We start from the raw sequence: 12979 nt of genomic DNA, 5'->3' as shown, positions 1-12979 counted from the left end.
TTTACAGACTCAAACTGCATTTTAAAGGCTGCTTATTTTAAAATACTCCATTTAGTTTGATGAATATACAATTTTCATAATAACAAAAACAAATCGATAACATATATTGTTCCCACTCAAATGAGGGGAACATAACCCAAACAAATTTAGATGGAGGAGAAGAAATATTAACAAAAAGAGATATACTCGATTGGTTTCTGGATTAATCATTAATTAAATCAAGTTTATCTAAAAACAAATCATCACGTACAATAGAAGACCCATTTCATTGGCTAGGCGCCAGCCAATAGAACGGCTCCTTTAAACACCCCCGCTCCCGCTCGCGCCTCTGAGTTGCAAGTGCACAAGTCAGTTTTGCACCTCATATATCGCGAAAAGAGTAGCAAAAGTCAAGGCGCGAAATTTGAACTTGTAATGACAGATTTGAGGAGTTGCAAGTGCCTATTTGAGGTTGTACTGGGAATATGAATGTAAGAAGTAGTGCAAATATATATTACACGTTTGTGTCAGTCATTGTATTTTTGTGAATGGCATTTTACACATTTGTGACTATTTGTCTGCAGCTTCAAATTCAGAATACAGGTTTGTGACTATTCTCTGCGAGTACAAATTTCAACTTCAGATTTTTATTTTACAGGTTTTCACATCAGAGCTGTGAGTGTAAATTTGAGCATACAAGTACAAATATTTATTGTACAAGTTCTCAAATTCACATCTACGTGCTCTCGAGTTTTGCTACTCATTTACCTTCATATCTAGCGTCGACGTCAGGACAAATTCACAAATAAGTGGACTCCACCCACCGTTTCCTCAAGCCAATCAGATAACGGCCACATTGAGCTGGCCAATCGTAGCACGTTCTCACTACAACCAATCACATTTACATTTATGCATTTGGTAGACACTTTTATCCAAAGCGACTTACATTGCATTATCCTATACATTTATACATAGGTATGTCCAGTGTTGGGGAGTTGTTAACTACAAGTAGCGACGCTACTAACTTAACTACATTTTTCAGTAGCTTGGCAGTAACTCAGTTGCTTTTTAAACAGTGTAGCTTTTCCAGTAGCTAACTACATTTTGCAGCAAGTAGCGGTGTAGCGCGAGCAAAAGCTACATTGCGGTTTGTCGAGCCTGCGCGAATCAGCGCGATGCCAGGATATTCTTCTTCTTTAAGAGTTGTGACGTTCGCGAACGAACCGATTCTTTTGAACGGCTCATAAACATGAACGATGGGAGCCGAGTCGCGGCTGGAGGGGAGCCGTTCTTTCTGTCGTTCTTTTCTTCCTATGAAAAAAAAAATTAGCTCCTCCCCGAGACAGAACAGTTATAGGGGGAGGGGCGCACCCAGCGCAGGGGTGTTGTGTGATGATAGTTGTGTTCCATTTTATTTATTCTAATTTTATCTACAGTATATATTTAAAACTTTAAATATTTTTTGTTTTCTATCAAAATGTTCTTGTGTGATAATGTTCTTGTGTGGAAGTGTTTGTAGTAAAAGCTGTTTTGCACAGAAATTCATTGCAGCCGGCTTTGTTTTTGATGTTTATTTGTGAGTAGGTATGAATAACATAGTCAACGTAGCTTTACAAATACACACACTTTGGTAAATCCAAAATAGTGATGTCACTGTCTAAGCTGAGGGATGTTGTGCGACCCCATGGCCACACATGACAAATGAGGTAATAATCAATATTTCAGAAAAATTCAAACTCAGATATTGGTGTGTGATATCTGAGTTTTAATTATTTGACTACAAATCTCACCTCATCATTCCTCCCAGTGATTATTTCCAGGCTAAACTGAGATGTCCCCAAGCTGGCTTCTTAACTACTGATAAAAAGAGCCAAAAACAGATCGCTAAGATCCGGATCCCCTCAAAGAGCCATTTTTTGCCATTACCGCCACCTGTTGTTTAATCACGCATCTTTCGGCTAACGGTTCACCGACGTACAGAAGTGGGTTGACACACCCATATTATCCATTCAGCTATTTGTAATATACATTGTTCAAAAAAATCTAAAGTAGTTTCAATGTAGCTAGCTACTTTTTGATAGTAACTTGTAGTGTAGCTAACTACTTTTCCAAAAGGGTAGCTTGACTGTAGTTTAACTACTTTAACTTACGAGTAGCTTGTAGCTTGTCAAACTACAGTTTCAGAGTAGCTTCCCCAACACTGGGTATGTGCAATCTCCTGGGATCGAACCCACACCTTGCGTTGTTAACGCGATGCTCTTACTGGCGATCTTGCTCTGAAATAACTTTGCTCCTTCATCAGTCATCTCAAATAAGAAGTGTAGCCTACGCGTAAGGCCCATAAAATTGCTACAGCAATTTTTTTTATTCAATTTAGATTTTGTTAGAATTAGACGATTAAACTGTGTATCAAGCCAAGCCACAATTTTTATGAGCCTTGGAAAAAGGCAGAGAAACCCCGCTTTACATCTCAGTTATGGGATCAACACGTTATGGAAGCGTCACGTTATTCAAGATATAACAGAAAAGCATCAATAAGTAGCGGACTAATGAATAACTGGGTTCAAGCTCGTGATAAATACATGAGTTTGTGTAACAGGTGAAATTACTGTCACACAACAGCCAGCAGCTGTTCCCACTTCTTCAGTCAAGGAGAATATATGTTGCATACGATCAGCCGTGGATCTAACAATCTATAGAGCTTTATATAGAGCATTTTAAATATGAAATACTTGTATTATAAGTCCCTTTGTTTGTAGAGAAGATATTTGTAGAGAAGATATAGGTGAGTTATTTTTAAACGTGTGACAGGTTGTTGCATTGCAAGAGATATCATGCATTTAAAAGTGAAATATGGCCGGCAGACAAGCGATGCATTTATTGATCGGTTAAAACTCTTGATCACACAAATAATATTTCATATGAATCAGACTTAATAGTTGTTTATGATAAATTATAAGTAATCTAAAGTAGGCTAAATGCATAGATGTATTTTTCAGCATTGCAAGATATTTATTTGCAGAACCCAACAGTGCACGCTGATGCTGAGGCTCGTCCTGTTACACCGCGGGTGGTCATCTGCGTCATATGTGGTATTCTACATGACATTTATTTATGTCCTATAGCTATTTGTCACCGCCATTGTGCTTTAAAAGGCAAAATCTTATGTTTGTCACAGTGTCTGGTTTGTGTATTCCTGGTGTCCACTAGATGTCCTCTTCCCCACGGTGTCATCCACATTATAACTACATTTCCCATGATCCTGTCTGTCACTGAGTGTTCATTGTGTTCAGCTGTTTCTCGTCACCTCGTTTAGCACTTGTGTATATATACCCTGTCAGTTTCAGTGTCTGTCACGGAGTCCTTGTTAATGTCCCCACACTTCCGTTCCTGTTGGTGCCTGTACCTTGTTCTTGTCTTGTGTCTTCGGATTGCCTTTATGGATTATGACCCTTGCCTGGACTGTTTTGTGAGTACGGATTACCCCTAATAAATACTGCGCTTGGATCTACCTTTTCCTGTGTGTGTTCGTGACAGAAGGATTCCGTCATGCAGAGATCCAGCGGTATGGGGTCTCCTAAGTCTTCAGCCACTGAGAGGGGGAATTCTCAACCTAAAGAGATTCCTCCTCGTATGAACATCTTTGAGTGTTTTGCTTATTGGGCCCGATTGACTGAGGAAGCTGATAGGAGGAAAGCTTCCACACCCCTTTCAGAAGCTCCCAGAGAGTCATTCGAGGGAACCCGGCTGGCAAAATTTTCTGGGACCCGCGGAGGTCATAGGAGAGGAGGTACTAGAGGGGAGTCCAGGTATCACTCTCCACCTCGATCCTTCATGGAACCTGAGGTGGTGAGGTCCAGCCCAGACTTCCATCCGCCGCCGATCCCATCCAGTCCAGAGCCTGCCTGTCGCCATCAGAGGCGGCAGAGGAGGAGAGCTGACGTTCCCGAACAACCCACTGTTGTCCCGGAGACCGTTCCGGTACAGTCAGCTGTCATCCCGGTGGTTGTTCTAGTACAGCCCGCTGTCTCCCTGGAGGTCGTCCCCGAGCAGCCCGCTGTCTTCTCGGAGGCCGTGCCCGAGCAGCCCGCGGCCGTCCCGGAGGCCGTGCCCGTGCAGGCCGCTGTTGTTCCCGTGCAGCCCGCTGTCATCCCAGAGATCGTTCCGGAGATACCCACCATCAGTCCGGCCACGGTAAGGAGAGCTGTCTTCCTTTTTTATGCTGTGGCAGTACTGCATGCTTGGAGGAGGCACAGCACGTCTGCCGATCCAGAGCCTGTTCACGTCACGTCTGCCGAGCCTGTGTCTTCAGACAAGATGGCTGCCACAGAGATTGTTCACGTCACACCTGCCGAGCCTGTGTCTTCCGACAAGATGGTCGCCGCCGAGCCTGTTCACGTCACGTCTGCCGAGCCTGTGTCTTCGGAGAGGATGATCGCCACCGAACCTGTGCCTGAGCCGGTGGTGTCTGTTCCTGTGCCTGAGTCGGTGGTGCCGGTGGTGTCTGTTGCAGTTCCTGAGCCGGTGGTGTCTGTTGCAGTTCCTGAGCCGGTGGTGTCTGTTGCAGTTCCTGAGCCGGTGGTGTCTGTTGCAGTTCCTGAGCCGGTGGTGTCTGTTGCAGTTCCTGAGCCGGTGGTGTCTGTTGCAGTTCCTGAGCCAGGGTCTGTCCCTGTCCCGCCTTGGTCTTCACCGCCATGGCCGCCCGAGGGGTCGTCTTCACCCTGGTCGTCTCCGCCGTGGCCGCCCGAGGGGTCGTCTTCACCCTGGTCGTCTCCGCCGTGGCTGCCCGAGGGGTCGTCTTCACCCTGGTCGTCTCCGCCGTGGCCGCCCGAGGGGTCGTCTTCGTCCTGGTCGTCGCCCGAGGGGTCTTCACCGTCCTGGTCGTCGCCCGAGGGGTCTTCACCGTCCTGGTCGTCGCCCGAGGGGTCTTCACCGCCCTGGCCGCCCGAAGGGTCTTCACCGCCCTGGCCGCCCGAGGGGTCTTCACCGCCCTGGCCGCCCGAGGGGTCTTCAGCGCCCTGGCCGCCCGAGGGGTCTTCACCGCCCTGGCCGCCCGAGGGGTCTTCACCGCCCTGGCCGCCCGAGGGGTCTTCACCGCCCTGGCCGCCCGAGGGGTCTTCACCGCCCTGGCCGCCCGAGGGGTCTTCACCGCCCTGGCCGCCCGAGGGGTCTTCACCGCCCTGGCCGCCCGAGGGGTCTTCACCGCCCTGGCTGCCCGAGGGGTCTTCACCGCCCTGGCCGCCCGAGGGGTCTTCACCGCCCTGGCCGCCCGAGGGGTCTTCACCGCCCTGGCCGCCCGAGGGGTCTTCACCGCCCTGGCCGCCCGAGGGGTCTTCACCGCCCTGGCCGCCCGAGGGGTCTTCACCGCACTGTCTGCTTCGCCCTGGCCGCCCGATGGACTGTCTGCTTCGCCCTGGCCGCCCGATGGACTGTCTGCTTCGCCCTGGCCGCCGGATGGACTGTCTGCTTCGCCCTGGCCGCCCGATGGACTGTCTGCTTCGCCCTGGCCGCCGCTTAAGCCGTTCCCCCTTGTTCCTGTTCCCCTCCATGGACCTGGCCCCCCATCCCACCCCCTGATCCTCCACCTTTCCACCTCCCGCCTGGACTCTTGTTTTGTTTGTTTCTTGTGGTCTTGGAGCGTCTGGTAGCCGCTCCGTAGAGGGGAGGTTATGTCACAGTGTCTGGTTTGTGTATTCCTGGTGTCCACTAGATGTCCTCTTCCCCACGGTGTCATCCACATTATAACTACATTTCCCATGATCCTGTCTGTCACTGAGTGTTCATTGTGTTCAGCTGTTTCTCGTCACCTCGTTTAGCACTTGTGTATATATACCCTGTCAGTTTCAGTGTCTGTCACGGAGTCCTTGTTAATGTCCCCACACTTCCGTTCCTGTTGGTGCCTGTACCTTGTTCTTGTCTTGTGTCTTCGGATTGCCTTTATGGATTATGACCCTTGCCTGGACTGTTTTGTGAGTACGGATTACCCCTAATAAATACTGCGCTTGGATCTACCTTTTCCTGTGTGTGTTCGTGACAATATTCTATCTACACTGGGCAAAGCGAATGTGCAAATGTCCAGTGTAGACAGTATCATATGAATTTTCAAGGAGCCACCACTGAAGATAAGAAAACAGACGTCACGTGGGGAAAACTGTTAACATTTCAAACACGCTAGTTTTAACCACACAAACAGTTCAGCTCAATTTAAACGAAGTGCCCAAAGATTATTAACGCTCCTTTCAAGAGTGCAATAATCAGTTCCCGCCCAGAGTTCAACCTCCAGTCTGTAAGCAGACTCGTCACCGTCCTGGATGAGGCCGATAAGTGTAGTGTCGCCTGCAAACTTCAGGAGTTTGACAGAGGGGTCTTTTGCGGTGCAGTCGCTTGTGTACAGGGAGAAGAGCAGTGGGGAGAGAACGCACCCCTGGGGGGCGCCAGTGCTGATTATGCAGGAGCTGGATGAGAGTTTTCCCAGCCTCACTAACTGTTGCCTGTCTGTCAGGAAGCTGGTGATCCACTGACAGATGGAGGCGGGTGCAGGGAGCTGGGTTAGTTTGGACAGGAGGATGTTTGGTATGATGGTGTTGAAGGCCGAGCTGATGTCCACAAACAGGATCCTCACATAAGTCCCTGGTCTGTCCAGATGTTGTAGGATATAATGCAGTCCCATGTTGTGACCAAAACACTGCAGTCGTGTCCAGTCATTTATGGATGTGGCCTTTACAATGTTGGCGCCATTGTCTGTAGTTATACAAACAATATTTTCCTCCTCCAATTTCCAGTTTATGAGAGCATCCTTTAATCCATGTGCCAATGTTTTGCCAGTGTGGTCCTCAGGAAAAAACCCAGTCTGTAGGCACAGACTTTTAAACTCAAAATCATGAGTAATGAAATTTAATCGTTATGCTCATGTCTGGTTTCTTTGCTCTGCTGGACCATAAATCTGAAGTTGCTGCAAAATACTGTACATCTCGCAGTTCCGTTTCAATTGCTCCACGACACGCGAGGCATTCCCAGGCCAGCCGGGAGATATAATCCCTCCAGCATGTCCTAGGTCTTCCTTGGGGTCTCCTCCTGGTGGGACGCGCCCGGAACACCTCCTCCGGAACAGATGCCCGAGCCACCTCAGCCTCTCGATGTGGAGGAGCAGCATCTCTACTCTGAGCTCCTCCCGAGTGACCGAGCTTCTCACCCTATCTCTAATGGCTAATGGCTGAAAACCGTCCCAGTGCATGCTGAAGGTCCTGGTCTGATGGGGCCAACACAACATCATCATCTGCAAAAAGCAGAGACAAAATCGTGTGGTCCCCAAACCTGACACCCTCCGGCCACTGGAAATGATCCGGCCCCTACGCCTAGAAATTCTGTCCATAAAAATTATGAACAGCACCGGTGACAAAGGGCAGCCCTGTCGGAGTGCAACATGCACAGAGAATAAGTCTGACTCACTGCCGGCAATGAGAACCAAGCTCCTGCTCCGGTCGTACAGAGACCGGACAGTCCTTCGCAAAGGGCCTCGGACCCCATACTCCCAGAGCACCCTCCACAGGACGCCTCGAGGGACACAGTCGAATGCCTTTTCCAAATCCACAAAGCACATGTGGATTGGTTGGGCAAACTCCCATGAACCCTCCAGCACCCTAGAGAGGGTATAGAGCTGGTCCAGTGTTCTACGGCCGGGACGAAAACCGCACTGTCCCTCCTGAATTCGAGGTTCTACTATCGGCCGAATTGTCCTCTCCAGTGCCCTGGCATAGACTTTCCCGCGGAGGCTGAGATGTATCTTCCCATATCTTTTGCCAGGTGAAATGCTATTGCATCTGTAATTTCTTTGTGCCTGAGGGAGTTTGATGGGTATGGTGTTGCGTTGAATAGCGTTGCTTTTATAGAAGTTTGTTTGGTCTGGCCATAATTCAATGACCCATTACCAATTACTCCTCTATTATACTATGCAGTGGCATTCAGCTACGCTGTACTCACAGGCGTCATTTCCTATGGGGACAGGGGGGACATGTCAAAATCCCGTTTGTGTCCCCCCCCTCCAATTTCAAATTCGTTTCATTTTTAACAGTAAAGTCACCTGTTGTTGTTTCTGGCGTTTCATCGCTGTCTGGACGCGCGCATATGACACCGGCTCGATCCTGCTCCTCTGTGGTATCACAGTCAGCGATGAAACACCAGAAACCACAACATGTGACTTTAATGTCCTCATGGATGAAAAGAACGAAAGGAGTTGTGAGTTGGTGATTCAGTAAATTAGCTCAGGTCAGGATAATCATATTTTCTGTCTACACCTGTTGATGTTAGCCTTACGTTGACTGAGCTAACGTTAACATACACTGCTGCTTGGTAACTTCAGACTGTTAGCTAAAAATTTTATGTAGAAAAATTCTGTGTAGCCTCCTGAAGAAAAACATTTTGTAGGCCAACCATGAAAACGAGTCGACTTAAAACCGCAGCATTTTCTGTCATTAATGTATGACAAGTAGTGCTGTCAACATTAACGCATGCGATTCGTTTTTGTTCAGCTTTAACATGTTCAAATATTTAACGCAATTAACGAAGCATTAGTTTTTTCTGTCATCCTTTAGCTAGCGTTATATGATCCCGCTCTTATTCATAAGGTATATGATATAATAAATAAGGTATAATTAATAATTAAGTGATTCATTGAGTGATGATTGACCATTATTGAAGACACGTGATGTTAACAAGCAGAATCACCAAAGGAGAAAATCACAATTTTAAGTGTATAATAAGAATAGTGTTTTCTTTAGTTGGGCTCATGACCCTTGGCATTTTAATGTACACTTATTGTAACACTTTTGAGTGTGGTCTCAAATAAATTCCCACGAGAGTTAATTTAACACTGGAGTTTTTGCTGTGTATATATAAATGAAGTGTGATCATGACACATCTGTCAATGCAACTCTTCTGGAAGTTGTGGTTTCACAAGCACAAACTTAGTAGCCTAATAAAAGCTTCATGGTGCACACACCCACACCCACACACACACACACACACACACACACACAGCAAGTGATCTAGACCTAAATTTGACCTTGTCTTTAATCCAGATCTAGGCCAGTCCAGGACCGTCATTATTTGCGGCATGAGGACCATTAGCACTAAAGTTTTGATAAATGTACACCTTACTTGAAAATAGTACCAAAGAAAATAAAAAAACTGAACAAGCAACACAATGTGTTAGTGATGTGATGCAAAACGATTGTGTAAATAAAAAATGACTCTGAGGACACTGTATTGGGTCACTTAAAAACAACTATATTTCATTATGTTGAAATAGTTTTCTCTGACAAATACTCAGTGGCTACAATAGCTGGGTTTCCATCCAAACGTAAAGCGAAGGCGTTATATGCAAATGTGTCTTCTAGTGTCGTAGAGCCGTAAAGCTGTAGGATTCGAAACACAAACGACTCGTCACGGCGGTTCAGAGACGATTCTCTCTTTTGGGAGACAATAACTTTATTTAACGTTCTGCAAAGGTTTAAATTCGAAAGTGCATGTTTACATTCACACACAGCAATATTACACTGTGTGAAAGGGAATATAATAAAAAAAAACATAATTGGGGAACTTTAACTCTTTAACTCGCAGAAGTCAAAAACCACCTCAAGCGAGCGTGAAAACTTTTTTGTGAAATAAGGGATTTTTATTATAAATTTGGCGTTTCCATCACTCGTTTCTGATGCGATACTTCAAAATGATTTGTGTGGAACTGTTCAGTCAAAGCACTTTGTTCAGTGTCAAATATAATACTTCTTTATGGACTTGGTTGGTTTCTGGATGCCACAGTTCAGCTCACTTTCTGATCCAGAGCTTCAGTTTTACACCAGAGATCTTTCTGATCGCTTCTTCAGCTTTATCATAGAGTCAGGACTAAACACTCAGTTGATGAGATCAGAGGAAGTGACCAACCAGAGGAGGAGCTGGTGACGTTTAAAGGAGGAGCTGTAACTATATATAATGAAGAGGAAGACTGACAGAAACAGAAAATGTCTGATAAGTGTGATCTGTGTCTGCTGGGACTGATCATTCTCTCTTCACTTCTCACAGGTAAAGAAATCTGTATTTTCTCTAAACACATTTAGTGGAGTTAGTCTGGAAAGAGTTCATTTGAACATGCTCAGTTTATTCTTGCACACATTCACGTTGTGATCTCAGAGTTGTGTATTGATACTAGGGATGGGCATTTTTGTCATTTTCTCATTTCGATCATCAACAGGTCTCAAAAACGAGTACTCGAGTAATCAGGGGGGCGGGGCTTGTGCGGGGGCGTGGCGTGTCCGTCATGAAAATGTTAGGAAATGTTACATGTAAGACTGTTACGAAAATGAATGTTGACAAATAAAAATATGACATTAAACATGAAAACATGAACGTATGACTAAAAAATAACACTATGATGCATCAATGTTTTCGAAAAAGAAACATCTAAAAGGAAAAGCTACTTGAGGTAAAGCTGAAGAGTAAATGATCTCTAGTAAACTGAAGCACGTTCTACGACAACCTATGAGATTAATAATCAGATATCCTAGATACAGAATATAAACGTAACATGACAACTTACATGATCAAAAGGACGCGAATGCGCATGTGAACTAGTGGTTTGATAGGGAAATTTTGGATGCGCTATTCCCTTAATAGCGCTGATACACGAGCAACTAAAGCACAGAGAATTTACAACATTATATCACAATCCTGTTCTCATTATAATGCTGAATATCTTGTGTATATTGGCGCTGCACATCTTGCTCTTAATTTTATTTTGCATGATAGAAAGTGATTACAGTCACTGCGTGTTTTCAAAGCCATAACTAGAAACAACCATCTTGCATCTTGCAATGGAGCCGAGACTGAAGAGTGAATGTACGGTCGTTTTTTTGCTAGGTGGTTATTAAACTAAATTAAACACGTCTTGTATTTGTGATTAATCAGATATAGACAACATAAAAGTAATCTTGCAACTTACATCTGCACAAAAGGACGCGAATGCGCAGATGAACTGTGACTAGTCTGATGTGTAACGTGAGCGAGCTTCCTTTATGTAATATAGATTGGCGCTGCACATCTTGCTCTTAACTGTATTTCATGATTAAAGTAATTCCTGGCATCACTGCAGTGCATTTTCAAATCCAGTTTCACTTTATTTCGCCGGTCTGGAAGGCGTGCTCTCTAACGGTAACCAATCAGACCTCAGGAACCGGCCCAAATGCTGCAATAACTAATCAGAAAAAATAAGAATATTTTTTCGATCATTGTTTTCATGATCGATCGTCGCTGTCACGAACGAGTATCGAGTACTCGATCGCTCTTGCCCATCCCTAATTGATACACACAGATCATACTGTGTTATTCCTGATACTGGACATAGTGTCACTCAAACATCTGATGATGGAGAATTATCTTCGAATTAAGAGTGTGTCAGTGATTTGAACATCTTTTGAACATCTCTCTGATAAAGACTAATAGTTTATTCTGGAGAGTGTGTTGTTTGCTTTTAGTGAGGGGGAAAGGGCTGCCAACTCTCACGCATTCAGTGTGAGACTCACGCTATTGACACGTTTCACACACTCTCACGCCACTAGGGAGTAGTACCCCAGAGTGCAGTCTGGACGATGGGGCGGGGCGACACTTTGGGGCGGGGTTACACGTGTCGCTCCGCCCACCCCCAATTAAATTGGCTTATTATACAGCAATCTTATTGGCCTGATTCAAGCCTGAGCATGCGCATTCTTTATGTACTATTTTTGTGAATGATTTGTCCATATTAAAGAAATATTAAATGCTAACTCTAATCGTATATTATCGGTTTACCGTGGTAATTTTAGTTAAGATCTATTGGATAATGTTTTATTGTTAAGACACAGAATAGACAAAGTTATTGTTTAAAAACGAACGCTTGGTGACAGCACCGACAGCACCATTTCATATTTCCACCAGGTCGGTCGGTGGATCAGCTCAAACTCTGGATTTTACGCAAATTATGATAAATCGCTGTATTAAAGGAAAGACATCGGACAAACCCGAACGCAAGCAGCTGATTTTAGTGCTCTGATTTTTTAGCACGACCGTTTTTTGTTGATTTTTTAACGAGATTTGTTCTCCAATGCTTGCATTTTTTGGCACAAAGTGCAAATAAAATGTTTAATGGCAAACACATATTTCCTTGTTGTTTACCTGTTAAAAATAGTTTCAAATATTAACACTGGCATAGGCTATATCTGTAGCCTAACTATTTTAAAAAAAATCATGCTGTAAATCTGTGCATAGCCTAAAGCCTAACAGCCTACTTAAAATAGCTACTTATTTATATAGGCTACCTACTTACTTAAATTGAGCACATAAATAATCATATTTGCTATAGATCAACATAATAATATCTGTTTTAGTATTATTTTTTTCCCACTTTTCAGCACTGCAGGTTTTTAAATTCCCATTGTACGCAAAAAAACAAAACACACACACACACACACAAAAAACAATGGCCAGGGCTTGTATTATTTGGTAGCCTATTATTGTCTTATTTGTCACTTTCGGAACTGTGTCTTACTGAAATACAGTGAATTATCATTATGTAGTGTAAAACCCCGAGTTTATTTATAATGGAAAAATTAAGAAGCATAAATTAATTATGTAAAATGTCGCAGCACTGCATGAGCTTTCCTATCAGCTTAATAGGCGATCTCTCCTTGCAATGCTAGTAATTTAATGCAGTCATGATCATTGCTCACTTAAAGTGCCATTGACTTATCTGCTGGGTAAATTAATAAATATAATTTAGCTAAATCTAAAACATCGTATGATTTATATCAGCAACATATTTATTTATATCGCCCAGCTCTAAAACGGCTCAATATGAATGCTTAGGCCTATATTACTGTTTGTAAAGCTGCTATAAAACGATGTGAATTGAGCGCTATACAAATTTTTTTTACTTCACTTGATATAGACCTAGGTATCGTGGCCACGAATGAAG

The 12979-nt window shown here is 44.4% G+C and overlaps 2 protein-coding genes across 2 annotated transcripts in view; one reads left to right on the top strand and one right to left on the bottom strand.

Annotated features, from left to right (window-relative positions):
• Nucleotides 1-12979, bottom strand: part of LOC307000690 (uncharacterized protein) — a 441581-nt gene that overhangs the window by 262445 nt on the left and 166157 nt on the right. The window lies entirely within an intron of this gene.
• The window catches only part of LOC307000677 (uncharacterized protein), a 64506-nt gene continuing 61392 nt past the window's right edge, over nt 9866-12979 (top strand). The window contains exon 1 of the mRNA XM_079616452.1: nt 9866-10056. Within this exon, the coding sequence (XP_079472578.1) occupies nt 9996-10056 (61 nt within the window). The 5' untranslated portion in view covers nt 9866-9995. The remainder of the gene's footprint in view (nt 10057-12979) is intronic.

Source organism: Phoxinus phoxinus (assembly GCF_949152265.1).
Source record: "Phoxinus phoxinus genome assembly, chromosome: 1".
Taxonomy (NCBI): Eukaryota; Metazoa; Chordata; class Actinopteri; order Cypriniformes; family Leuciscidae; genus Phoxinus; species Phoxinus phoxinus.
The sequence above is the reverse complement of the archived record's forward strand: the minus strand, read 5'-3'. Positions and strand labels throughout refer to the sequence as shown.